This window comes from Corvus moneduloides, chromosome 20 (assembly GCF_009650955.1).
Source record: "Corvus moneduloides isolate bCorMon1 chromosome 20, bCorMon1.pri, whole genome shotgun sequence".
Taxonomy (NCBI): domain Eukaryota; kingdom Metazoa; phylum Chordata; class Aves; order Passeriformes; family Corvidae; genus Corvus; species Corvus moneduloides.
The window spans coordinates 10209798-10236248 of NC_045495.1; the positions used below are offsets into that span (position 1 = coordinate 10209798).

Below are 26451 nucleotides of genomic sequence, written 5' to 3' on the forward strand. Positions count from 1 at the left end.
TGTGGCCAGCAGGGACCTGCCCAAGCTCCCCCTCACTGCTCGTTCGTGGGGTGCGGAGAGACCTTGGGATAATCCCAGCTTGAGGAGTCCCAGCATTAACGTTTGCTGTGCTGTGAGCTCAGTCTGGCTGCTCCCAGAGCTCCACAGAGCTCCAGCAGAGAATCCTGAGATCCTGCTGGCCCCTTATGCCGAGTGTGGGGATGGGAGGGGTTGGGAGTGGATCAGCTTTAAGGTCCCTTTCACCCCAAACCATTCTTTGGTTCCAAGTGATTCCAAAGACGATGGAGCTGGGAATCCAAGAGCTTTTCCAGCTCTTCCAGAGCCTGCAGCCCAGGGAGATTGGCTTTGGACCTCACTGACTCAAGGAAGGGCTGTCTGCACCTCTGAAAAATGCCCACTGGGCCTCCTAAATAAAGCAGTGGGATCACAGAATCCCCGAGGTTCCACCTGACCCCCAGGATCATCGAGACCAAACTTCCCCAGCACTGGCAAGGCCACCACTGACCCCTGTCCCCAAGTGCCACTTCCACACAGCTTTTGAACACTTCCAGGGATGCCTGAGCACCCTTTCCATGGGGAAATTTCCCCAATATCCACCCTGAGCCTCCCCTCGCCCAGCCTGAGGCCGTTCCCTCTCCTCCTGGCCCTGTTCCCTGGCAGCAGAGCCCGACCCCCCCGGCTGCCCCCTCCTGTCAGGGACTCGTGGAGAGGAGAAGGGATGAAGAAAAAAGAAAATCATGAATGACTTAGCCTGTGGAGGGGACCGGAGAAGCACCAGTGCCCACAGGGAGCACACTTGGGGTTGGACACCATTTCAGGGCAGATGAACGAGCCTCCAGCCCTTTGGAAAGGGGATTTACTCTCCTGAGCTGTTTCCCTTCAACACCAATCCTCATCCAGGTTCTGATCCCACATCTGCAGGACCGAGAGGTTCCAGGTGCCATCAGCTGCTCCTGCTGATGGTTTGTAAGAGCCGAGCACAGAAATTCCCACCCTCTCCCTAAGCTTTGAGCTCGAGACAAAGGAATTCACCTTCCCTCAGCCTTTCACTGCGGGGAGAAGGGAAAGTTGGACCTGCTGGAGGATGTGCAGCAGGAAACACAGAGCCAGAGCTGTGCAGCCACCAGCCCCAACCACCCCCACCCCACCCAACCACCCCGGAGCCCCATCCCACCTTCCCCCTGTCCTGATCCCATGGGATCCACCCTCAGAAGTCTGCCCAGGTTGGAATGCCAGGCAGGGAGAGCAGGACTCCAAATCCCCGAATCCCAGGTAGCAGCAGCTTGTGCCGGGCTCCTGGAAGCTCCTGCCCGAGCTCCCGTGCTTTGAAGGAACGAGGGAATGCTCCAAGGAGCAGGGGGTGACCCCATCCCGCCCCCATTCCCATGGGACAGCCCCACCCTCAGCCCTCAGGACACCCCTGTCTCTCCAAAAGCTCCTGAGCGGCTGCCTTGGAGGGAGGAATGAAACATTCACTGGGCTGGAGAAAGGCAGAGCTGGAGAGGGGAAGTGGAGGGGGAAAACATGCCTGGGAATGAGAGGGGGAAAGGGAAATGAGATGGGGGGAAAAGGAAATGAGAGGGGGAAAGGAAATGAGAGGGGGAAAGGAAATGAGAGGGGGAAAAAGGGAAATGAGAGGGGGGAAAGGGAAATGAGATGGGGAGAAAGGGCAATGAGAGGGGGAAAATGAGAGGGGGGAAAGGGAAATGAGAGGGGGAAAGGGAAATGAGAGGGGGGGAAAGGGAAATGAGAGGGGGGGAAAGGGAAATGAGAGGGGGAAAGGGAAATGAGAGGGGGAAAAGGGAAACGAGAGGGGGAAAAGGGAAACGAGAGGGGGAAAAGGGAAACGAGAGGGGGAAAGGGAAACGAGAGGGGGGGAAAGGGAAACGAGAGGGGGAAAACATTCCCGGATGGCATCACCTCCAGCCCCGGGCAGAACGGACTCCGGCCCGGTTTTCCGAGCCTTGTGCCTCAGGCTGGCTGGATAACGTGCCCTGGTTGCTCTCTAAAGGAGACTTTTCCCCGGCCATGCTCAGGATAATGGGGTTCCCTGCCGCGGCGCCGGGGCTGGAGCCGGGATGAGGGTGTGCCAGGGTGAGGATGTGCCGGGGTGAGGGTGTGCCGGGATCAGGATGTGCCGGGATGAGGATGTGCCGGGATGAGGATGTGCCAGGGTGAGGATGTGCCGGGGTGAGGATGTGCCGGGATGAGGATGTGCCGGGATGAGGATGTGCAGGGATGAGGATGTGCAGGGATGAGGGTGTACCGGGATGAGGATGTGCAGGGATGAGGATGTGCAGGGATGAGGGTGTGCAGGGATGAGGATGTGCAGGGATGAGGGTGTGCAGGGATGAGGATGTGCCGGGATGAGGATGTGCAGGGATGAGGGTGTGCAGGGATGAGGGTGTGCAGGGATGAGGATGTGCAGGGATGAGGGTGTGCAGGGATGAGGGTGTGCAGGGATGAGGATGTGCCGGGATGAGGATGTGCCGGGGTGAGGATGTGCCGGGATGAGGGTGTGCAGGGATGAGGGTGTGCAGGGATGAGGATGTGCAGGGATGAGGGTGTGCAGGGATGAGGATGTGCAGGGATGAGGGTGTGCAGGGATGAGGATGTGCCGGGGTGAGGATGTGCCAGGATGAGGATGTGCCGGGATGAGGATGTGCAGGGATGAGGATGTGCCGGGATGAGGGTGTGCAGGGATGAGGATGTGCAGGGATGAGGATGTGCAGGGATGAGGATGTGCCGGGATGAGGGTGTGCAGGGATGAGGATGTTCGGCAAGCAGCCTGCTCAGCATTCGCGCTCCTGCTGCCGGAGTGTGACCTCCAGCGAGCAGCGAGGTGAGATATTTAAAGTTAATGAGCTGGCTTTGCAGCTCGGGGCCCGGAGTACACAACTCCTGTTTATTTTTACTCTCCGGCAGCTCCCTGCAGTGCCCGGCTGGCCCGGGCTGTGTCATTGCCGTGCCCGGCGCACCCGGGCAGGGCTCCGGCAGTCTGGGCAAGGCTGTGCCCGGGGATGAGGCACGGGATGAGCAGGAACAGCTCCGGCCACAGGACATTTCCCAGAAAAGGCTTTCGGTTTCAAAGATTGGGAGGTCAGAGCCTCTCGCCAGCCTGATCCTTTGCCCAGCACGAGGCACAGGATTTCTCCCTAATTACAGCCTCAGCCCAGAACTGCAGCGGGAACAGGGAAAGTCTGGCCTGAAACTCTGGCCTTGGAAAACAGTTTTAATTATAGACAGCTCCAGTGACTTCTGGGAGGAGAGAAACAACTGCCCCCCCCCAGCACAGGGAGGATGTGGATCTGTAGGATGAACCCAGAGGAGACCACGGAGCTGCTCCCAGGGCTGGAGCCAGGCTGGGAGGGCTGGAGGTGCTCACCTGGAGAGGAGAAGGCTCCAGGGAGAGCTCAGAGCCCCTTGCAGGGCCTAAAGGAGAGCTGGAGAGGGACTGGGGACAAGGCATGGAGGAACAGGACACAGGGAATGGCTTCCCAGTGCCAGAGGGCAGGGCTGGATGGGATCTTGAGAAGGAATTGTTCCCTGGGAGGGTGGGCAGGCCCTGGCACAGGGTGCCCAGAGCACCTGTGGCTGCCCCTGGATCCCTGGCAGTGTCCAGGGCCAGGCTGGAGCAGCCTGGGACAGTGGAAGGTGTCCCTGACCTGGAACGAGAGGAGCTCTAAGATCCCTTCCAACCCAAACCATTCCATGATTCCATGAAAAGCTTCACCGGGTCTGGGGAAAGGATCAAACATCTCCACTGGAGCCCCCTCTGTCCCTTCAGTCCCTCCATCGCTGCAGCTTTCGGAGCAGTTCTGTGGATCCGGCTGTTCTGGTTCCATGACAACCACACAGAAACGATCCATGGATTGTACACACACACATCCCGGGAGGAGGGGATGTCCATGGCGTCTGTGAGGCTCAGGCAGAGCCCAGAAGAGTGGAGCGGGGGGGGGTTGAGCAGAGGAGCTGGAGAGTTCCTCACTCTGGCACACCTTGGCTTGTCCTGCAGGGAGGGAACAGCTCCAGAGCACTGGTTTGCTTCCCACTAAAGATAAATCCATGAACTCCCCGTGTCTGACCAGGAGACAGGGACTGGGGAGGACAGGGAATCTGCTGGGACGTGTCCCTGCTCCAGCACAAACCCTCAAACAAGGAGCAGAAGTGCAAGAAAAACAGGGAGTGCGGTAAGAAAGAACCCCCCGTCAGACAGCCACGGGCTGCAGAGCGGCCCCGGGAGCTGCAGCGTGCCCAGGGAGCAGCCCTGTCACCAGGTGTGCCCAGGGAAGGCCCTGTCACCAGGTGTGCCCAGGGAGCAGCCCTGTCACCAGGTGTGCCCAGGGAAGGCCCTGTCACCAGGTGTGCCCAGGGAAGCGCCCTGCCAGGGCTGCTCAGGGGGATGTGCCACCAGCACGGCCACCCCGGCTCCCCACCAGCCCCAATCCTGTCCCACATCCCCTCCCTGGGCACCCAAACCCCTTTGGCAGGTCTGTGCAGGACTCTGCTCCCTTTGCCCCAGGGGCCGGAGCAGTGGGGTCACCACTGGGCTCCCGGGGCTTCCATCGGTGCTGCTCCCCGGCCCTGGAAGGGCAGAGAGCTCCGGGTGCAGCTCAGACACCCTTGGGACCAGCGGCAGAGCAGGACTCTGGGCTGAGGCACACACCTCCTGCGAAGCCAAAATGATCCCAGGGTTTTGGGGAGAAATAAAATTCAGCAAGGCTGCCCACAAAGCACAGGGCACGGGGTGCAGCCCAGGCCAGAGCACGGACAGGCTCCAGAGGGGAGCTGCAGCCAGGGCTCCCTTTTGTGCTGCACTCAGCCAGCCCAGCGCTCCAGCAAGGGCAGGATTGGATGTCATTTGATAGAATTTGATGTAATTTGATGTAATTTGATGTAATTTGATGAACCTCTCGCTGCTCCCGAGCTGCAGAGCTGACAGGCTGCAGCAGCAGCTGTAATTACCCCTCATCTCCGCAGCGAGAACACAGAACGGGATGAAATGTGCTAATCCTCATTGTCCAAATGAGAGCAGACACAGAGAGAATGGCCCCTAGAAATCCAGACAAGTCTCATCAAATCCATCCCACTGCCCAGGATTCCCAGCTCAGCAACACATTTCACAGGACAGCCAGGCTAGAATGCGGCTGGATCATTTCTCACACTTAAAAATCGCTTTGAGCACCAAGAACAAGCCCAGGATCCATCCTAACCCATCTGCCCCATCCCTGGAAGTGCCCAAGGCTGGGTTGGACAGGGCTTGGAGCAACCTGGGATAGTGGAAGGTGTCCCTGCCATGGCAGGGGTGGAGTGAGATGATTTTTAAGATTCTTTCCAACCCACACCTGGGATTCTGGGATTCTCTGACTCCTACGAACTCTGACTTTAACCCAGAAATGGTTCCTGGTCCCCCCCCCCCCAGCAGCCTGGGCTGTATTATACTGAAACCCATTTTTATGTTGAGATATAAAATGAAATCTTTTATCCGGCTCTTTTCAGGCTGAAACACAAGGACCTTGGGAAAACCTGAAGAGGAAAAGTGGGAGAGACAAAAGGAGAGGAAAGATTTCCAGCTTGGGAATGTCACCATTTTCCCACACAGGGCAGCTCAAGCCGAGCTTGTGGGCAGAAGCAAACTTTTCACTGATCAAAGGTTGGACAGGATGATCCTGGAGGTCTTTTCCAGCCTTAATGATCCTGGGATTTGTCCAACCCTAATGATCCTGTGATGCTGGGATTTGTCCATGCCTACGAACAAGGAATTTGCCTTCTGCCAGCCCCAGGGGAGAGCTGGATATTTCATTTTTAAAGGAGAGATTTGCTCTGTCTCCAGATGTCCCAGCCCATGTCGTGCCACCGTTCCCATCCCTGCCCCAGCTCTGGTGTCCCTTCCCTCGCCAGGAGGAAGCACAGGAAACCAAAGCAGTGTCCCTAGGGAGGTCTGGAGAGCAGGACAGCGGCCTGGAGGGGCGACCTGGAGGGACACAGTGACCTGTGACACGACCCAGCCGTGGCACTGACACTTCCTCCCTTTCCACAGAGAACCTGGGACATCCTGGGATGTGTCACCCGGAGCATCTTTGTGAGCAGTGAAAAACAGGAATCTCAGCTGGAAGGTCCGGAAGAGTCATGGAATCACCGAGGTTGGAAACGACCTCCAGGATCGTCAACCTTGGACCAAGTAGCCCCATGGCCACCAAACCACAGTGCCAAGTGCCACTTCCGCCTGAGTCTGAGCATCCAGAACGGCCTCAGGCTGTGCCAGGGGAAGTTTCGGTTGGGTTTTGGGAATATTTCTCCATGGAAAGGCTGCTCAGGCATTGGAACTGCCCAGGGCAGGGCTGAGTCCCCGTCCCTGGAGGGGTTTAACAGCCCTGGGGATGTGGCACCTGGGGACGTGGGGCAGTGGTGGTGGCCTTGGCAGTGCTGGGGAAGGGTTGGACTCTGTGACCTCACAGATCTTTCCCAACCTCAACGATTCCATGACTCTTCCAGAATTTAAAGTTGAGATTCTCCCCTTTTCCATTGCTCCCAAGGATGTCACCGCTCCAGGTGCCACATCCCAGAATGTCCCACAGACACCAGGCAGGTCCCTGGTGAAACCAGCTCGACTTCTGCTTCATCAGAATATTCCCTCTTCTCATTCCAATAAATAATTTGACATCCAGGGGTGGTTTCCCCCCCTCTTGTGGTAGCCCAGGGTTATTTTTCCAGCTGCTCCTCTAATTCCTACACCGTGCTCGTTTTATTCCTCAGACAAAAATCCCAATGAAACCATTTGTGACACTCAAGTCACACATTCATCTCTTTTATGGCAAATGCTGCTTAAAGAGGAGGGATCCCAGATAAGGCCCCACATTCCATGTGCCAATTCCCGTTTTTATCAGCATTGCTGCCAGTTGGAAGAATTTACAAATAATTCCTTTTTCCAGCACAGAAATGTATCAAATATTTCCCTTTCCCTGTGCTGGCAGAATATTTCAGGTCATTCCCCAGACTGCAGGGAGAAGCCAGGGCCCCCCTCACAGTTTTGTGTCCATGAAATGCAGAATTCTGGCTAAAAATTAAGGAAATCCATGGGATAAAGGTCAGATTTGATGTCTGGAAGTATTTCCAGACGAAAATATTGGCTCCCTACAATGGGAAGTGCCCAGGTGTGGGAACAGTCCCGCACTTCCAGCAGGATGCAAACAAAGCTTTGGGATAACGGGAATCTCGGAAGCCCCAGCCCTCACCTCGCTTCCTAAAGAGAAACATTTCTGCCCAGCAAATCCCTTTTCCTTCTGTCCTTTCCTGGCACTTCCCATCCCAGCAGTGCTGCAGCATCTCCTGGAGTTCACAAAAGGGGGGTTCTGAGGATTTATTGGGATTTCTCCAGAGACCTCAAAACATTCCAAGGAGATTCCCATTTTTCTCCGTAACTGAGGGGGGTTTATGCCAACTGTACAGCTTTCCCCTGTGGCAGCTGGGTGAAGCACACCTGGCAGATTCCCGGAATCATGGAATTCCTGGGGTTGGGAGGGACCCACGGGGATCAGGGAATCCAACTCCTGCCCTGCACAGACTCCCAGCAACGCCACCCCAGCCTGGGAGCGCTGCCCAAGCTCGCAGCCAAGCTTTGGAAGAACAGCTGGAGAAGGGACTCGTAGGGATGCAGAGGATCCCCAGCCCTGCTGCTCTCCTGCCCCCGGGGAGGAGAACGGGAAATTCCCAGGAAATCGGGGAATGCAGAGGAGGGGAGGGCAGAGCCACTCCCTGCACTCCGGGGCACCCTGGCAGTGCCAGGCTGGTGGCGTGGTGGCATGTCCCTCTGCTGGCGTGTCCCTGAGCAGGGAGGAGCGGGCCTGGCCCCTCAGCAGCCATGGTGGCACCAGAGGTGACACCTGAGAAGGGCTCCTGGCCCCAGGCCCAGCCGTGCCAGGGCCAGTTCCGCTCAGGCTCCAGCAGTGATCTCTCCCTAAGCCCATTTTCCCTTGCGAGGTGATGAGTGCTGGAGCAGCCCGTCCTTCCTGCTCCGGTGGGGGCTCTGAGAGTGCCACTGAGCAGCTGCACACGGCGGGCCTGGGAGCAGCTGTCCTTGTGCCACCCCCTGTGCCATCCCTGGTGTCATCCCCTGTGTCACTCCCTGTGCCACTCCCTGTGCCATTCCTGGTGTCATCCCCTGTGTCACTCCCTGTGCCACTCCCTGTGCCATACCCTGTGCCACCCCCGGTGTCACCCCCTGTGTCATCCCCGGTGTCATCCCGTGTCACTCCCTGTGCCACCCCCTGTGCCATCCCCGGTGTCACTCCCTGTGTCATCCCCTGTGCCGCTCCCTGTGCCATCCCCGGTGTCACTCCGTGTCATCCCCTGTGCCGCTCCCTGTGCCATCCCCGGTGTCACTCCGTGTCATCCCCTGTGCCACTCCCTGTGCCATCCCTGGTGTCATCCCCTGTGCCACTCCCTGTGCCACCTCCTGTGCCACTCCCTGTGCCATCCCCGGTGTCACCCCCTGTGCCATCCCCTGTGCCACTCTCAGCCTCGCTGGCAGGAGATGACACCAGGTGTGAAATGCTCCTGTCAGGTCACTTCCTGCTCAGCCCCAGCACACGCTGCTGCTCTGAAATGCCCTGTCCCTCCTGGCACTCCTGCTCTGAAATGCCCTGTCCCTCCTGGCACTGCTGCTCCTGCTCTGAAATGCCCTGTCTCTCCTGGCACTCCTGCTCCCTCCCTCCCCATCCCTACCGAAATCAGGGAACACCCCCCCAGCGCAGCTGCTGCTTTTTGCGGGCCCTCAGTGCAGTCAGCCCCTGTGCCATGCTGGAATTGCTGATGGAAACTGCATGTTGGGGCTGCTCGGGCTGGCTCACGTTGAATCCCCAGCCCTGCCAACTTTCTTACTTCATTTGCAGGCCCTGGCAGCAGTTTTTTGGGAAGGAGGGAATGGATGTCTGGCTGCTCCACCTGCCATCACCTCATAACTCACGGCACATGCCAGAGATGTGCAGAGCGCTTCACCTCCCCCCGGCTCTGCTGGCCACTGCAGATTCCTCCTTGAGTGTGGCCTTTCCTCCGTCCGAGCTTCCAACCCATCTAATGCCAAGCAAAAACCTGGGAAAGCTCAGCAACCCTCCCCAAGAATATTTGGGAAGAGGGCCAGGGAGCACTGGGCACAACCAGCATTCCTGCCCGGCTCCTGAAAGATGCTCATCCCCAGTGGGAGAGGAAGGAGGAGGCTGCTGCTGGTTCTCACTCCGTATTTCGAGTTAAATCCCAGGAAAAGGTGAAGAATCCATTGGAGACAAAGCAGCCCTGATAACATTAATTCAAGCTGTACAGCACTAATTCAATTTGCAGGCAAGGTAAATCCTCCACAGAACATTCCTCTCTTTGCTCAGTGCCTCAGGAATTTCCCATTCCCTGACTTTTTTTAAATCCATGGCCCACTTGACCTTCCCATGGCACAGCCCCCAAACCCCTGCTCCAACACTGCACCAGTACAGCCAGTTCGGAGCTGGTGGGACTGTGGAGCTGGAGGATCAGCTCCCATCCCTGCAGAAAGCACTCGGAGTTCGCTGGGAAGGGAGGGATTGAGCAGGAATTTGCCACTTCCATGTGCAGCCCATCCCTCCAGGTCTGACTCGCTCCTCACTGCAGGTCCCTCCCAGCAGGAGTGTGCGGAGCAGAGCCGGAGCCTGGCAGAGTCAGGGAAGGACTGGAGACGAATCCGAACTGGGAGCCAAGTCCCCAGCACTCTTTTTCCAAAAAAGCTCAGATTTTCGGGAAAAGACCCCAGGAGCTGGCACCACACTAAGCCTGGCTTTGCCAAACCTGAGCCCAAGTCCCTCTCTGCCAGGAAAGGCCAGCGCAGCAGGGCAAGGGGCACACAATAACTTTTGGACAGAACACTTCTTAAAGTGATGGATTCTTTTTTTCCCCTTTTCTTTACGGAATGAGGTCATTCCCACCACGCATCTCCTCTCCCTGCCAGGTTTCCCAGCCCTTCCTCTGCCGGACACCCTCAGCAGGCTGCCAGCCCTGCCCTGCCCTGCCGTGCCCGGGTGACAATGTCCCTGCCTCTCCCACGGACATCGGGAATGCCCACAGGGGCAGGAGTTTCACTCCCCCTCTCCCCGGGCTCTGCTCTCCAGTGTCCCCAAGGATTCTGGCGTCTCCCTGGCTCTCCAAGGATCCCTCCAGCCCTCAGACCCTGCTCTGGCAGGATTTCCTCCCCGCCACAGCCCCGGGCCAAGGCTGGATGTGCACCCCCGCTCCCTGCACACTCCTGGCAGCGCGGAGCTCTCCCCTCCTGCCCTGCCAAGGACATTTTGGATTTAACTGCTCGTTGTGCTCAGCTCTGAGCGAGCTCTGCAGCCGCTGAAATTCCTCCCTGGCTCCAGCATCCCGATCCTGCCTTTCCCTCTCCCCACTGGTGGGGGTTCTGTTGCTTTTATTCCCTCACTAATTGTTTGATGAGCGCTCCCAGCAGGACTTGGCTCGGGATGATTCCAACCCGCAAAACTTCTCCTTGCAGAGCCATCGACACCTCCTCGGAACAGCTCCCAGCACAGCGGCTCCGACCTGCAGGGAGCAGCCAGGGACTGGACAGGGGATGGGTGGGAATTCTGGAAGTGTCACCGGCCAGAGGCTGCCCAGGAATGCCGAGGGAAAGGCTCAAAGAGCCTGGCACAGATTATCTGTGCAGGGTGGAGTTGTTGGGGTGTCTGTGCAGGGCCAGGGGCTGGGCTGGGTGATCCCTGGGGGTCTCTTCCAGTCAGGATATTCCAGTCAGGATGGTGGTGGCATCAAAAGAATTGCTTCCATCACCCTCAGCCTGGCTCAGCTTCTGACACCTGACTTTGGTTTGCTTTTCACCTGTGGAATGTCCCCCTCCAGCCTGGGACAATCTCCACTCGTGTGAGGGGAGACTCCTTGGGGTCTGCAGCTCCTCCTGAGGGGCAGCTCCGATCTCTGCTCCCTGTGACAGGGACAGGGCCCAGGGAACGGCTGGGGCTGGGCCAGGGAGGCTCAGGCTGGGCAGCAGGGAAGGGTTCTTCCCCCAGAGGCTGCTGGGCACTGCCCAGGCTCCCCAGGGAATGGGCACAGCCCCGAGGCTGCCAGAGCTCCAGGAGCTCCCAGGGATGCCCAGGGTGGGGTTGTTGGGATCTGTGGATTTTGCAGAGCTGCTCTGTCTTCACCCAGCTGTATTCCACCAAGGATGCTCCATCCCCCTCCCATGCACTGCCCGATTCCCAGGATCACCCACAGCAGGCTTCACCTCTCACCTCGCCCTTTCCTTTTGTGTGGGGAAAGCGAAGCTCCCCAGCTCCCTCTCCATCCTTCCCTTGGTGACCAGGAATTGTTTGATCCGGATCCATGGGCTGCCAAGCCCTGGGAAAGCCCCGGTGGATCCCCCAGGAGAGAGCAGACCCCGGTGAGCACTCACCATCCATGTCCAGGCGCTGCATGATGATGGCCAGCTCCACCTCACTGGGCATGTAGCCCAGGGAGCGCATGGCCATGCCCAGCTCCTGCTTGGAGATGAAGCCATTCCCATCCCGGTCCAGCACTCGGAAAGCCTCCCGGATCTCTGTGAAGGGAAGGGAGAAGGGAGCAGCTGTTACGGTGGAGGACTCTGTGGATGCTGAGCACAGCAGCAGCACCCGTTGCCTTTTCCAGCGTGGACCGTGAGTATTGGATCATCCCGGGGCAGGGTGATCAGAGTGTGTTCCATCACACCCATGAACCTCCGTGCAGTCCCACAGCTCCTGTGCACGCGGATATCCTGGGATCAGGGGCACAGAGCCAGCAGGAAGGCTGGAAAAGCCCTCTAAGATCGAGTCCAACCACTCCCCCAGCACTGCCAAGGCCAGCACTGCCCCACATCCCTGAGTGCCACATCCACAGGGCTGTTAAACCCCTCCAGGGATGGGGGCTCCACTCTGTGCCACCCTTTCAGTGAAGAAATAATTCCCAATATCCAACCTGAACCTCTCCTGGCACAACTTGAGGCCGTTTCCTCCCGTTCTGTTGCTGTCAGCCTGAGCGATTTCCATCCTTTGCTCCTTCTCACAGCTCTTCTCTAATTTATAACATTTTTACAGCTCTAAACAGCCTCAGATCAATAAAAATACTGATGGAACATAAGGAATCACTTCCATCAATCGTCCTCAGCCTGGCTCAGCTCCTGACATCTGACTCTGGTTTGTTTTTTAACTTTTAACTGCTCCAGCCCGTGGCAGCCCCTCTCCTCTCGTGGCAGGGGAGACACCGAGGGGCAGCTCCGATCTCTGCTCCCTGTGACAGGGACAGGACTCAGGGGACTGGAGCTGTGTTAGGGAGGCTCAGGCTGGAGATCAGGGAAAGGTTCTTCCCCCAGAGGGTGCTGGGCACTGCCCAGGCTCCCCAGGGAATGGGCACGGCCCCGAGGCTGCCAGAGCTCCAGGAGCGTTGGGACAGCGCTGCCAGGGATGCCCAGGGTGGGGTTGTTGGGGTGTCTGTGCAGGGCCAGGGGCTGGGCTGGGTGATCCCTGGGGGTCCCTTCCAGCTCAGGATATTCCAGGATTCTGTAATCCACCACCTCAATGTCTCTGCTCACAGACCTCTCAACTCCCAGCCCCAGACTCCCCAGACCTGCCTGTTGCTAATGCCAGAGACATTTCAACCTTCCAGCAGCTGGGAGCCTGTTTCACTCGAAAGGTGGGAGGTGAAGAGGAAAAAGGTGCCAATTCCTCCATTTTGGTGAAGCCCTGTGCTCAGAGAGGGAATCAGGGGATTCCCTTCTGGGAATGGGGATATAGGGAACACCCCAGGGCCCACTGCAACCCTCAGAGGAGCTTCACCTTCATGTGAAGGCATTGCACTGGAGAAGTGGGAGGGAAAACTCAGCAGGGTTTTTTTGGTAAAGAAACCCAAACTAATTAAAAAATTCTCCATTCTCCATCAGGAACTGGAGGATGGAAAATGTTTGGCCTGCTGGACTAGTTCTGGCTTTAAACCTCAGACAGGAAAATATTGCCAGTCCCCCATGGGCTGCCAGCATCACCTCCCTCCCATCCCCAGGGGCCAGGGGCCACCAGACCCCGCAGAGGAGCTGCAGGGAGCCTTTGGATGTTCCTGGGACAAAGGCAGGAGCACCAGAGCCCACCAAGGAATGGTTCTGGTGGTCTTTGCTAGGCTTTATTTAAAGCTTTACCATTCAAAATCTGCTCCTAAACCACCTCACCCAGGTTCAGCCCCTTCCCTGCTCCCATTTCCATGGACAGCTTCCCATTCCCATTCCCATGGGCTGCTTCCTGCCTGGGCTAATTCCCTGGGCAAGGGCCAGGCCCCTTCCAGGACTGCCGCTAATCCCCCCAGCTGTGGTTATCCCAGCCAGATGGGATCAGTTTTAACCCAGCCCCAGAGCCCAGTGGTGCAGAGAGGGAAGGGCCCGTCCATTCCAGGGAATCTTGGGCCACATCTCCAATCCCCACGCTCTGGGCTCAGGTTTGCAGCAGCTGCGACTTCCTGAAGCTGAATTCTCTTTGTCTCGCTGCCAGCCCAGGCAGGTGGGAGGGAAAGGTGGGGAGGCTGCTCAAAGCATCGGCTCAGAATTCCAGGAGCCTTTGGAGCAGGAATGAATCCCACCAGGCTCTGCCAGCTGCAGGGAAATCTCCTTTCATGTCCTGAGAGCTCAGTGCAGTAAATATTACACCCAAATCGGTTAAATGGGAAAACAAACTCCTGACAGCTGAAGGCAAAAGAATGAGATCCATCACGGGGAGCTGGGAGAGGATTTTAGGGAGTCAAATGTGAGTCTGGAAAAGTTTACATGGGAATGAGACCGATCCAGATGGCAGGGATAAACAGCAGGGATAAAGGACACCTGTCCAGAGCTCTGCTGTGGCATACCCAGCACCAGCCCCGGTGAGGGCCCTCTCCAGGCACAGCCACCCCAAAAGCTGCATTAACAGCACTCAGCCTGCGAGCCTTGAGCAGAGCAGAACACCCCCCAATTTTGGGCCTTTCTGTTCCTCTCAGAGACCTGAACTTCTGACCAAGCCTGGCACATCCTTCCCAAACCCTCTCCCAGCACCGAGCGGAGCCTTTTTCCCTCCCCACTCTATAAATACCACTCGTGCAGAGGTGGATGGGAGCTATTTATAGGCTGAACGCGCTGTACAGGAGCACTGTGACCTCGGGCAGTGCCTCCTCTTGGCCTCGCCACGGAACAGCTCCTCCTCATCCCCTTCTCTTCCCAGGGGTTATTGCCAGGCGCCTGCAGGTGCTGCCCATCCTGAGCACCCTCCCCAAACCCTGCCCTGCTCCCAAACCCCCACTCCAGGGCCCTGTGGCCCCTGGCTGCCCCTCACCTTCCCCTCCAGCTGTTCCATTTCATTACCCAAAGCTAAAAATACAGCAGCGCTTTCCCCAGATGACTTTCCCCACCAAGTCACCATGGCAACCGATGCTCCCGACTCAGAGCTGCCAGGGGATGTGCTCCATGGAGTCAATCCCTCCACAGGCACTGCCGGGGCTTGGGAGAAGCTTTGGGATCTTTCCCATTCCAGCGTCTCCACAGGGACACTTTGCCCTGATCCCAAAAAGCAGAGCCCTGTTCTGTCTTTGAGGATCACAGCGGGTGGGTGCCAAGGTGGTGCTGCCCCAGGAGCTGCCCTCTCCCCCTGCTCAGCCTGGATGGCAGCAGGGAAAATCAAGCTCACGGATCACCCCTCCCTGGGGGTCAGAAATCCCAATATTTATTCCTCTTTCCCTAAACAGTGTCTTCATCCACTCCCAGCTGTGGGCAGCTGACACAGAACTGCCTCAGAGGGTAAAGGGAAAAGGGAAGAGAAACCAGGAAAAGTCAGAGAGCAGGAAGTTCATCCTGCCCCGTGGAATCACAGAATCCTGCAGGGATTTGGGTTGGAGGGGACCTTAAAGCTCATCCCATCCCACAATCCCAGGCTGCTCCAAGCCCCATCCAACCTCGGCCACCCAATCATGCTGACAACACCTCTGTTAACGAGCTCAGAGAGGCAGCAGCCACAACATGAATGAAATTCCCAAATGATCCACCGCTGGGAAGAATCAGAAGGGTGAAAAGTCCAGCAAGGAGGAAGGAACAAATCAGCCAAGGTTTGGGGGCAGAAGGGGCTGAGGCAGCAGGACCAGAGCTGAGAGGTTTCCCAGGGAAGTTTCTCCTGATGTTTCTCCCTGAGTGTGAAGTCCCACAGGAGCCCAGAGCTCAGCGCTCCCTTCCCGGAGTTCTTTGAGCGCTCCAGAACTGGGTAGGGAAAGGGGGGGAGCTGTGTTTGCTTTTAATTCATTGCCTCTCTCTCCTCCCGTCAAACACCTGCACTTTCCAGCATCCCCATTACCGAGCACACGTCTGATCCATGCCCCTCCTCCAGGAGAAACAGGGAAAAAGCAGGGAACAGGGGGATTTTTTTGTTACCTTTCAGAAGGGCACAAACAGCACTGCAGAGCCAGCCCTGACACCCAGCCCGGCAAGGGTTAACTTCCCCTCTGCATCCCCAAAACCCACCCTGTCCCGCTGCTCCTGCTCCAGCCCTTCCGTCCCCAACACCTCTCCCCGCTCCTGGTGCCCTTCGCGCTCACCCCGTCTCCCTGTCAGGTTTATTTCCAGCGATTTCCCTGGGCCCCCACCGTTAATTTTGTTGTGTCTCCTGCAGGAGGAGGAACAACGATTCCCTGGGGAATTAATTCCGCCAAAGCCATGACAGCCCTGGCCACCCTCGGGTGGTTTGGGGTGTAAATCCCACCCCAAAAGTGTCATTACCCACACCCAGCCCGCCGCGAGAGCTCAGCGCTCACAGCCAGTCCTGCACGGGGTTTTCACTAGTGAGATAAGAGCCGAGGTAACACCAGCCCGAATCTCCCAACTCATCTCAGTCCTTAACTGCACCTTTGGGCCCCCAAGTACGAAGGGAACGATCTGAAAGCTGCAAACAGCTCGTCCTTGAGTGAACCGGGGAGTGAGGCTGGAACTACTACGGCTAAAAAAAATGGAAATTTCCAGCCCTCCATCTGCTATTCTCACTCCTGGTTTTTTGGGTGGGTTTTTTTTTATTGCTGCAAATTGCAACCAAGTGTCAAAATAACCCCGTTTTTATCTAATGGCAACGCCCCCCCAGCGTGTTCCAATGGAAAGTGTCAAAATATTTCACTTGGTTATCGGGAGTCTCAGCAAGGCAGTTCGGCACCCCCGGATGGAGCTCTCCCTGTGCCTTGGGGCCGTGTCCCCTGAGCTGCTGCAGCCGCTGGCTCCAGGGCCTGGCAGCATCCCCCAACGCAGGCAGGACCCGGGCTCTGCTGAAATGGGGAATGAACAGCAGGATTTCCAGTGCTCCAGCAGCTCGGAGGGACACGGGGATGGCAAAGGGACAAACAACCCAGCGCTGCTCAGCCTGGCGCCGCTGGGAGAGCTCTGCCTCAGAACCCAGGGCCGGGACTGCTTTGTCCCCGACGGGGTGTGTGACAGGAATTTGGCAGATTTTTATTTATCTCTCCCTTTCCCCAGGAAAAAAATGAGTTGTGGAAAGGATGTTTTTGGTGGTTCTGCTCCCAATCACATGGAGCACTTCAGGTAACCTGCAGGAACCCCCCATTCCCCTGGAAGTGCACAGCAGAATGAGTGGCTGCTGCTCCCAGAAAGCTTTTTTGGGATTGGGAATCCCTGAGGGCAGGCTGGGGGGACAGCACCACTGCCATCCTGCAGGTGTCAGAAGGATTTGGCAAAACAGCAGCTTCCACTCTTCCCTATAAACTTCCCTGCAGTGGAAATTCCTGCGGGAGACAAGCAGGGCTCACCCCCAGCACCAGGGGAAGGGTGGGTGGGGCTGGAGGGGCTGTGCTGTGACCCCACCGGTAAATCAGGAGGAATAATCAGGTTCTCAGTGCCTGGGAAAGGGCCAGGCTGGGCCTGAGGGATGAGGGATGAGCTTGGAATGAAGGAAGTGAGGAGGGTGTTGGAGAGGAGCAAATGCCGGGAGAGAGGAGGGCAGGACTCGGCTCACGGAATTGTGGAGTGGTTTGGGTTGGAAGGGCCCTTAAAACTCATCCCATCCCACCCCTGCCATGGGCAGGGACACCTCCCACTGTCCCAGGCTGCTCCAAGCCCCAATGTCCAGCCTGGCCTTGGGCACTGCCAGGGATCCAGGGGCAGCCCCAGCTGCTCTGGGCACCCTGTGCCAGGGCCTGCCCACCCTCACAGGGAAGGGCTTTGATCTCCACCTGTGAGGGGGCAGGAAGAGGGAAGGGACACTCCAGGGACAGGGAAAAGCTATTTCAGGTGAAGAGCACCACTGGTGTAGGAACAAAGGGATATGAGGGAATTTAGGCTCAACCAGAAGGAAGTTCCAGGGGTGAGCAGTGACTGCAGCATTGGGAAACGGGCTCTGGCCATTCTGGGCAGCTTTGGAGACGGAGTCACCTCCAGCAGCAGCATCTGGCTTCAGGGACCTCTTCCAGCCTGCTAAGAACACCTTTATCCCAAATATTTCAATCTTGATACCCTGTATCAAATATTTCCATGCACACTGCAGCAGTCAGCATAAACCCACAGGGATTCCATGGTAATTCCTGCAGGTGATCCCATATTAATTCCTACAGGTGGTCCCATATTAATTCCTACAGGTGGTCCCATATTAATTCCTACAGGTTATTTCATGTTCTTACGGGTGATTCCATATTAATTCCTACAGGTTATTTCATGTTCTTACAGGTGATTCCATATTAATTCCTACAGGTTATTTCATGTTCTTACAGGTGATTCCATGTGAATTCCTACAGATAATTCCATGTGAATTCCTACATGTGGGCTCATGTTCTGAGCTTCATCATCTGTCAGTCTCTGCTTGAAACCTTTCCTCAGATCCCTCTCCTCCCCTCCTGCTGCATCCCTGGCTCCGTGGATCTCTGCCAGGAGAGCTCCAGAGGGTTTCTGGGCACCCGCCCCCAGCCCTGGCATCACAAACAGTGGCACCAGGCCAGGGCGCTGCCCAGGCCAACGTCCCAGCTCTGCTCCCGGGCTAAAATCAGCTTTTGTGCCACATCCACTGCAAACCCCGGTCCCCCTGCAGGGATGGGTGTGGGGACAGCACCTCCTGGCCCCATTCCAGAGGGGGTTTTGGTTCCCTGGCACAAGCTGGGGGACCCTGAGGGACACTGGCTGAGGTGCCACCACAGAGACCCCTCCTTTGATTCATCCAACACAAAACCTCTGCAGGAAAGGAGAGGGGCTCCAAACACCCAGACAAATCCAGGGAATTCCACAGCACCAGCACGGGCCCCTCCTGGGCTTCCCTGCCTTGGATTATTGACCATGGGAATGCCCTGGGAGCAGCCCCGGAGCTGCCCCTGCCCCAGGTGGGCTCAGGGGCCTCCCAGCTCTGCTCGCCAGGGTGGGGCTGGTCCCGAGGTGGCCAGAGCCAGGAATTCTGTGAGGCTTCCTGGAAGTTCTGCGACCCAGGATGTGCAAGGCTGGGTAAAAGTGAATCACCCAAGCCCGATGGAAAAGGGAAAAGGGGAAAAAAAAGAAGAAAATGAGACAGAAAAAGAAAAGAGATAAAGAGATAAAAAGAGAAAGAAGGAAAAAAAGGAAAAAGGAAAAGAAAGATAGAAAAAGAAGAAAAACAATAAGAGGCAGAAAAAGAAGAAAAGGAAAAGGAAAAGGAACAAAAATAATATGAAAAGAGATTTTAAAAAGGGAGAAAATAATAAAAAGATGAAAAAGAAAAAAAGGAGAAAGAAAGAAAAAAGGGGAGAAGAGGAAGAAAAAGGGGAAAAGGAAAAGGGGAAAAAGAAAAGGAGAAGAGAACGAAAAGAAGAAGAAAAGAAAAAGAAGAAGCAGGAAAAAAAGCAGGAGCCAAAGCAGTAACTGCCGGCACTGAGGGGGAGCGGCACTACAAGGCAGATACATTTCAGTCATGAAACGCCTTTTGTTTACACCTCCAGAGCCCGCTGCTAAAAGGCTGAATGAGGGGGGAATAAATTTCCAGTGTTTTCCAAAGAAAGCTCCATCTCCCGTTCACAGCTCTCTCTATCAGCAAACAACCTTCTCCTCCCTCCTCCTTCCACGGAGCAGCGCGGAGCTGAGCGCTTCCCTTCCTGAGCCTCTCCTGCTCCGGCTCATCCCGCATCCCTGATCCTCCTGCTCATCCCATCCCATCCCATCCCCACACATCCTGCACATCCCATCCCATCCCATCCCATCCCATCCCATCCCATCCCATCCCATCCCATCCCCACACATCCTTCACATCCCTGATCACCCCACTCATCCCTGATCATTCCCGCCCATCCCATTCCATCGCATCCCATCGCATCCCATCCCATCGCATCCCATCCCATCCCTGATCATCCCATCCCAGATCATCCCATCCCATCCCTGATCATCCCATCCCATCCCATCCCATCCCATCCCATCCCCACACATCCTGCACATCCCTGATCATCCCACTCATCCCTGATCATTCCCGCCCATCGCATCCCATCGCATCCCATCGCATCCCATCCCATCGCATCCCTGATCATCCCATCCCATCCCATCCCATCCCATCCCATCCCCACACGTCCCACACATGCCTGATCATTCCCACCCATCCCATCCCATCCCATCCCAGCTCATCCCTCACATCCCTGTTTATCCCTCACGTCCGTTTATCCCTCACATCCCTGTTTATCCCTCACATCCTTGTTTCACATCCCTCACATCTCTGTTTATCCCTCGCATCCCTCACATCCCTGTTTCACGTCCCTCACATCCCTGTTTCACGTCCCTCCCATCCCTGTTTCACATCCCTCACATCCCTGCCCACCCCTGCCCATCCCGGCTCTCCCAGCAGCCACACGGGATTGTTTCACTCCACCGCGATGGTTTTTAAGTGGCTCAGCCATAAACCTGGAATGTTTGGGGTCTGTCTGGAGCTGCTGCCGTGGTTTGTGGTCATCGAGCCTCAGTTCCTGAGCCCGAGTGAACATTGCTGGGCACACACAGGTAACGAGCTGCGGGGCCTGCCCTGGAGCAGCCAGGAGCGAGCGGATTCGGGATTGCTGGGCTCCCATTGATGCTGAGGAGATCCTGGCTGCCCATCCTTCCCTCTGCTTGATGGATGGGATTTGCATCCTGCCCTGATTTACTGCTGGAATGGGCTCCATTCGTCTCCCACCAGAACCCTCAGTCTGTGCCCAGCAGGAAACAGAACCTCTCCCTGCATGGGCAGCTCCTTCCCTGGATTTCCAGTCTTAACCAGACTTTGAGCACTCTCTGTAGGAAATTCACTGCCCAATATTCCCGCGCCATTTGGAACAACGGCCTCAGAGTGGCCATGCAGGGACCATTTAAAGTGACAAGTGCCTCGAACACCCTGAGAGCTGAGTCTGGCAAAGGTGAGGGGTTGGGATCCTCCTCCCCACCCCAAACTCACCCTCCAGTCAGGACAGGCCGTGCCTGCAGCAAGTTTCCCTGGAGTTCCATTGCTTTCCCAATCCCTCTGCTTTTAATTAACTTCCCACTAAGCTCAGGTTAATAAGGCCTCACTCTGGTTTTACTCAGGACCGAAGAAGGACCTCGGACCCTGGAAGTGTCTGCTCAGGACTTGTTGAGCCCGTGGTGAAATATTCCTTCTTGTTCCCCCAGTTCCTCCAGGTGGGGTGGGAGCAGCACCTCCAGCATCCCCCTCACCCCTTTCCTCTCAGATTTCACGGAATCCTGGAATGGTTTGGGTTGGAAGGCACCCAAAGCCCACCCAGTGCCACCCCTGCCATGGGCAGGGACACCTCCCACTGTCCCAGGCTGCTCCAAGCCCCAATGTCCAGCCTGGCCTTGGGCACTGCCAGGGATCCTGGATTAATTCCCACTCCTTGGTTCTCCCATATTCCCATCCAAGGTGAGCGCCTGCCCCTGGGAAGGACCATGCCGTGCCTCTGATTTCAGGCTTTTCATCCAAAATTCCCTGTTCCTGTGCATTTTCTGCTCCCAAGTCCCAGAATCTTTTCCATCCTGGAAAAGCTTTTCTCCGTAAAGGCCTGAGTGATTCGGACACAGAAATGCTTCCCTGAGAGCACAGCTGGAGCAGGAGCCCCGCAAACAAATCCCACTTTCCACATCCTCTCTGTCTCTGTCTCCTCCCTGCTGTGAGCTCAGGAAAGGAGCCACAGCCCCGGCTCCAGAGCAGCAAAGAGGCAGCACCGGCTCTGTTTGGAAAGGAAACTTTCTGGGAAGGACTCGGCAGAGCCAGAATTCCCCCCCTTGCTCCGAGCCTCGGGCACAAACTCTGCTCTTTGTGCACAGAACCCCAAACTCGGATGCAGAATTGAACTCCGATTTCTGCCCTTGCTTTGAGGCAGTTTTCCCCTTGTTTCCCCTTTCCCTAAACTGGGCACCTCCTCATCTTGTGGGGCCGCCAAGCTCTGCCATCTCCAAATTCCACTGGGCACTTCCACCTCCAGGGGATTTTTGTACATCCCCAAATCCCTGAGGAACCGAGAACAGCCCAGCTGTAACTGAGGCTGTAACCTCAGTCCCCATCACCCGAACCTGCAGCCCCAAGGCTCCTTGATTCCCCTGGAAATTCCCAAACAAACTCCAGATTGCCATCAGATCAGGAGCAGATAGCACCAAGGGCTGGGAGCTCTCCCGGTGCTGATGGATGTGGGAGCAATCCCGGCTGCAGCAGAGGGATGGGCTGGGAACTGCCCGAAGCACAGATTCCACAGTTCCGCGTTCCACTGGATTTTGGGCAGCCCAGCTGCCTCTTCCTCAGCCTCCCAGCAGCTGGGATGGAGCAAAAAGGGTTAATTCCAAATATTCCAGCTGAAAAGTAGGCGAGGAAAACTCAGAAAAAGAAGAGAAACGAGAAGGAAATGAGAAAGAAAAAGAAAGAGGGAAAAGAGGTAAAAAGAAAAAGAAGAAAAAACAAAAGCAAAAGAAAGAGAAAAAATGGTTAAAAGAGGAAAAAATAATTAAAAAAGGAAAACAAAGAAAAATTAAAAAGTAAAAGAAAGAAAAAGGAAAACAAAGAGGAAAAAAGAAAAAGTAAGGAAAATGGAAATGAAAAGAAAAAAGGAAAATAAAGGAAAAGGAAAAAAGAAAGAAAAGAAAAAGAAAAAAGAAAAAGAAAAAAGAAAAAAGAAAAAGAAAAAGAAAAAGAAAAAGAAAAAGAAAAAGAAAAAGAAAAAGAAAAAGAAAAAGAAAAAGAAAAAGAAAAGGAAAAAGAAAAGGAAAAATGGAAAAAGAAGATATAAAAAGAAAGGGAAACAAAAATAAAAAAGGAAAAGGAAAAAGAAAAAATAAAGGAAAATAAAAAGAAAGGAAGAGAAAGGAAAAGGAAAACAAAAAGGAAAAAAAGAAAAGAAAGGAAAAAGAAAAAAGGAAGAGGAGAAAAGGCAAAAAGGAAAACAAAAATTTTAAAAAATACATAGAAAGGAAAGGAAAAAGAAAAGGAAAAGGAGCTTTTGGGCTGCCCAGCTGCTTCTTCCTCAGCCTTCCAGCAGCTGGGATCAGGCCACGATGGAGCAAAAGGGTTAATCCCAAATATTCTGGCCAAAAGGAAGGGCAGGAAAGTTGGGCACTAATCCACCTTTGGTCTGGTTTGCTTTCCTTGCCGTGGCTTTGCAGTGGAACAGAACCAAAGCTCATCCATCATTCCTGTTGGGAATGGCTTCCCGAAAAGGCTTCACCCCACTGAAGTCCCAATATTTCATGGCCCCGTTATTTGGTATTTTAAACACTGAAATCATCAGTTCCAAAGGAAATATTGCAGCATTCCCAAATGAAGCCCTTCCATTATTTCTGGCGGAAAGGGCCATTGTCAACAGGGAATGAAGTCAAATCCACATTTTGGGGATGGAAAAGGTTTCCATGGAAGAATTCCAATCAGCTTTGTAAAGTCCAAAGCAATTTGGGAAAGCTTTTCCCAAAGCATCACTGGAGTGGTTCCCTTCAGGGACAGGGAGCCCCAGAAAGCCCCACAGCAACACTTCCAGCCCCTCTGGAAAACTGGCACAGCTCTTTGTCAGCAATTCCCAAGCATTTCCCATCGCAAATCCCTCCAAAATCCTGCATCCTGCCCTGGAGCTGCCCTGTGAGCGTCCGTGGCTCGGGCTGAGGGTCCCTCCGTGACGCCGGCAGCGAGGCTGGGCCTGCAGCAAGGAGGGGACTGGAATTCCTGCTCTGGGTTTCATCTCCAGGCAGGCTCCAGCCGCAGCTCCTGGCAGTGGGACGGGCTCTGTTCTGCGTTTGCTGTCCCCAGCCCCCTGTGCCGCTGACCTGCCACTGTCCCAGGCTGCCACACCCCGAGAACCCCAGAATTAACAGGGCTGGAAAAGATCTCCAACCATCAACCACCCCACGCTCACCACAGGGAGCTCTGCCCAGAACCCCCCTCCAGCAGCTGGGAATGTGCTCCTGGGCAGGGCTGGAATGCTGGGAAAGCCAGAGAGCTGCTGCAGGGGCAGGGGACACTGCCACAAATCCCCATCCTAAATCCAGTCCCAAATCCCAGCAGGGCTCCCTCAGCTCCTGCGCTGCTGGGCTGGGGTGTGGCTGCAAGTGGGAGGAAAAGGGATTTGAGCAATAATTATTGCAAATTAACCTCAAAAATCTTCACCTGCAGCCACACGAGCCCTCTGCACTGGGATGTGATCGCTAAAGGTCACCCAGCCCCGGGGTTTTCCTGAGCCAAGCTGTGCCCAGCCTGATTTCCAACCAAAGAAATCAGGGAGAGCAGCTGGAAAGGCAGTGTGAAACATCCCCCTCTGGAAATGTAAAGGGATAACTGGAAATGTAAAGGGATAACTGGAAGTGTAAAGGGATCGCTGGAAGTGTAAAGGGATAACTGGAAGTGTAAAGGGATCACTGGAAGTGTAAAGGGATAGCTGGAAGTGTAAAGGGATAGCTGGAAGTGTAAAGGGATCACTGGAAGTGTAAAGGGATAGCTGGAAGTGTAAAGGGATCGCTGGAAGTGTAAAGGGATCACTGGAAGTGTAAAGGGATAGCTGGAAGCTGCTCACTGATGGGAACAAATTTCCTCTCGTGATTTGGGGACTTCATCCCTGAAGGAGACTCAGTGGAACCCGCCGGGTGCCAGGGATATGGAGAGACCTGCAAGGACCCTCCAGATTCTGCAAATCCAGAGGGATTTCTGCTCCCAAAGTACTTAATAGCAGGTGTAGGAGAAGCTTTCCTGGGTTTCTTTTTCCTCTGTTTACCTTTTGCAGAAAACAGGGAAAATTGTTGTACGAGAAACCTTGAATCCTCCGAATGTTCCAGGAGAGTGACTGAAATATTTGCATTTCACTCCTGTTTGGTGGTTTGAATGAAAGTGCAGTTCCTGCACATCAAAGGCCCATAAAAATAAAGCCTTCCTGAGAATAAATCTCTGTTCTCTCTCTGTGTGCTGCGTACCCGAAAGCAGTCCTTGAGAATTCCATTGGAAAATCGTGCTGGAGGCGAGCACAGACAATCCGGCTTGGAAGGGATTGCTCTCCTTGCAAGCTTTACTGACCTTTTAAATAATGCTGAAGAACTCATTTCTTTTCATTTCCTACCTTTCACGAACATATTTTTCTTTTTTTTTCTCTTTTTTTTCTGTCCTACCCCAAAAGCAGGAGCTTGGCAGCTCCTCCTCTGGTGGAAGGAAGACAAACATTGCTGGAATGAGGAAGAGAAATGAGATTTGGGCTCGTTGCTGGTGCTGACTGCCTGGACTGGGACACCAGAAACAACCTCTTGTTGTTATTTTACTCCCTGCCAATGGTCAGATCCATCTGGGTGAGGCAGCACTTGGCAGAATCACCTTGGGGTGCTTCTCCAAGGTTTAACAGTCTCTGGAGCCACTGTGGAGTAGATGAATTTTAAATCCTCCCCAGGCCCCATTCCCAGATCCTGGGAGCAGCCCCCAAAGCCCCTCTGTGTGCATCAAATACCAGGGAAGGGGAACCTGAAGGTTTCTGGCTCTGGTTCAAGATGACCCCAGCAGGTGCCCAGGTGGCCAAAAGCATCGTGGGTTGTATCAGAAACAGCGCGGCCAGGGCAGGGACTGTCCCCCCGTCCCCTGTGCTGGCACTGCCAGGGCACCTCCAGTCCTGTGTCCAGTCCTGAGCCCCTCAGGACAACACAGACCCTGAGGGGCTGGAGCGTGTCCAGGGCAGGGAACGGAGCTGGGAAGGGGCTGGAGCCCCAGGAGCGGCTGAGGGAGCTGGAAAGGGGCTCAGGCTGGAGCAGAGGAGGCTCAGGGGGGACCTTGTGGCTCTGCACAAGTCCCTGACAGGAGGGGGCAGCCGGGGGGGTCGGGCTCTGCTGCCAGGGAACAGGGCCAGGAGGAGAGGGAACGGCCTCAGGCTGGGCCAGGGGAGGCTCAGGGTGGGCTCCTCAGCACAGCAGGGCCAGGGAGCTCCTGGAGCGGGGCTGGCGCCGGCTGTGAGGATGAGGAGGGCCTGGAGCAGCTCCGTGCCCAGGACAGGCTGAGGGAGCCGGGGCTGCTCAGCCTCGAGAGGAGCCCCAGCTGAGAGGGGCCCTCAGCCCTGGCTGTCCCTGGCTGCAGGGAGGGCTCAGGGCAGGGCCCAGGCTCTGCTCCGGGGCCCGGCAGCGGCACCAGAGCACCGGGCAGGGCCTGAGCCCAGCAATTGCCCTGCACAGGAGGCAGAACTGCTGCCCTGGGCAGGGCCCAGCCCTGAACAGGCTGCCCAGGGAGGGGCTGGAGTCTCCCTCAGCGGGGATATTGCAGAGCCCTCTGGGCACAATCCTGTGCCCTGTGCTCTGGGATGGCCCTGCCTGGGCAGGGAGGTGGCACCAGGGACCCTCTGGGGTCCCCTCCAGCCTGGCCCAGCCTGGGATTCCAGGATACTCAGGAGAAACAAAAACCACATCAGGATTCCCACGTCAGTGTGTCACAGATCACAGACTTTGGCATGGAGATAAGGCCACCACAAGTGAGAGGCAGGGAGCGCTCAGAGCACAGAGCCCTGCTCCTCCTTCACGGCTGGAAACCAACCTGGCTCATCCCAGTAAAACCAGAGGCGGATTCCAACACATCTCCCATTTCCCCAGTGCTGGTTCCCATCCAGATGGATGCACTGAACACACGAGCTGCCTTCAGAGGCTGTTTTGTGCTTGAGAAGGAGGCAGCAAAGCTGCAGGCACAGCCAGGCTCTTCAGATGGCTGCTTTAATTAACTGCTGTGATATCAGACCTGAGTGGCTCCTGACACACAATTACAGGGCATTGTCTGAGCTGGGAAAAGCCGTGTAGCCCCTGCCTTTATCATCATCTCACTCCTGTTCACTCGATCCCTCCACAATACATCCCATGGTCACATTTCAGTGGCCACTTCTGTATCTGCTGGTCCTTGGAACAAATGAACATTTCTAAAAATACCAGAAAATCTCAGAACCTGAGCACACCACCAAGCCCAGAGGCTGCAACTGCATTTCAGAGCTGACATTAAAATTCTGATGAGCTGCTCT

The 26451-nt window shown here is 55.6% G+C and overlaps 1 protein-coding gene across 5 annotated transcripts in view; it reads right to left on the bottom strand.

The window, feature by feature from the left end:
* The window catches only part of CALN1 (calneuron 1), a 147362-nt gene that overhangs the window by 52679 nt on the left and 68232 nt on the right, over nucleotides 1–26451 (bottom strand). For all 5 annotated transcript variants that reach the window (XM_032129883.1, XM_032129884.1, XM_032129887.1 and 2 more), the window contains one exon: nucleotides 11426–11569. In XM_032129883.1, the coding sequence (XP_031985774.1) occupies nucleotides 11426–11569 (144 nt within the window). The remainder of the gene's footprint in view (nucleotides 1–11425; nucleotides 11570–26451) is intronic.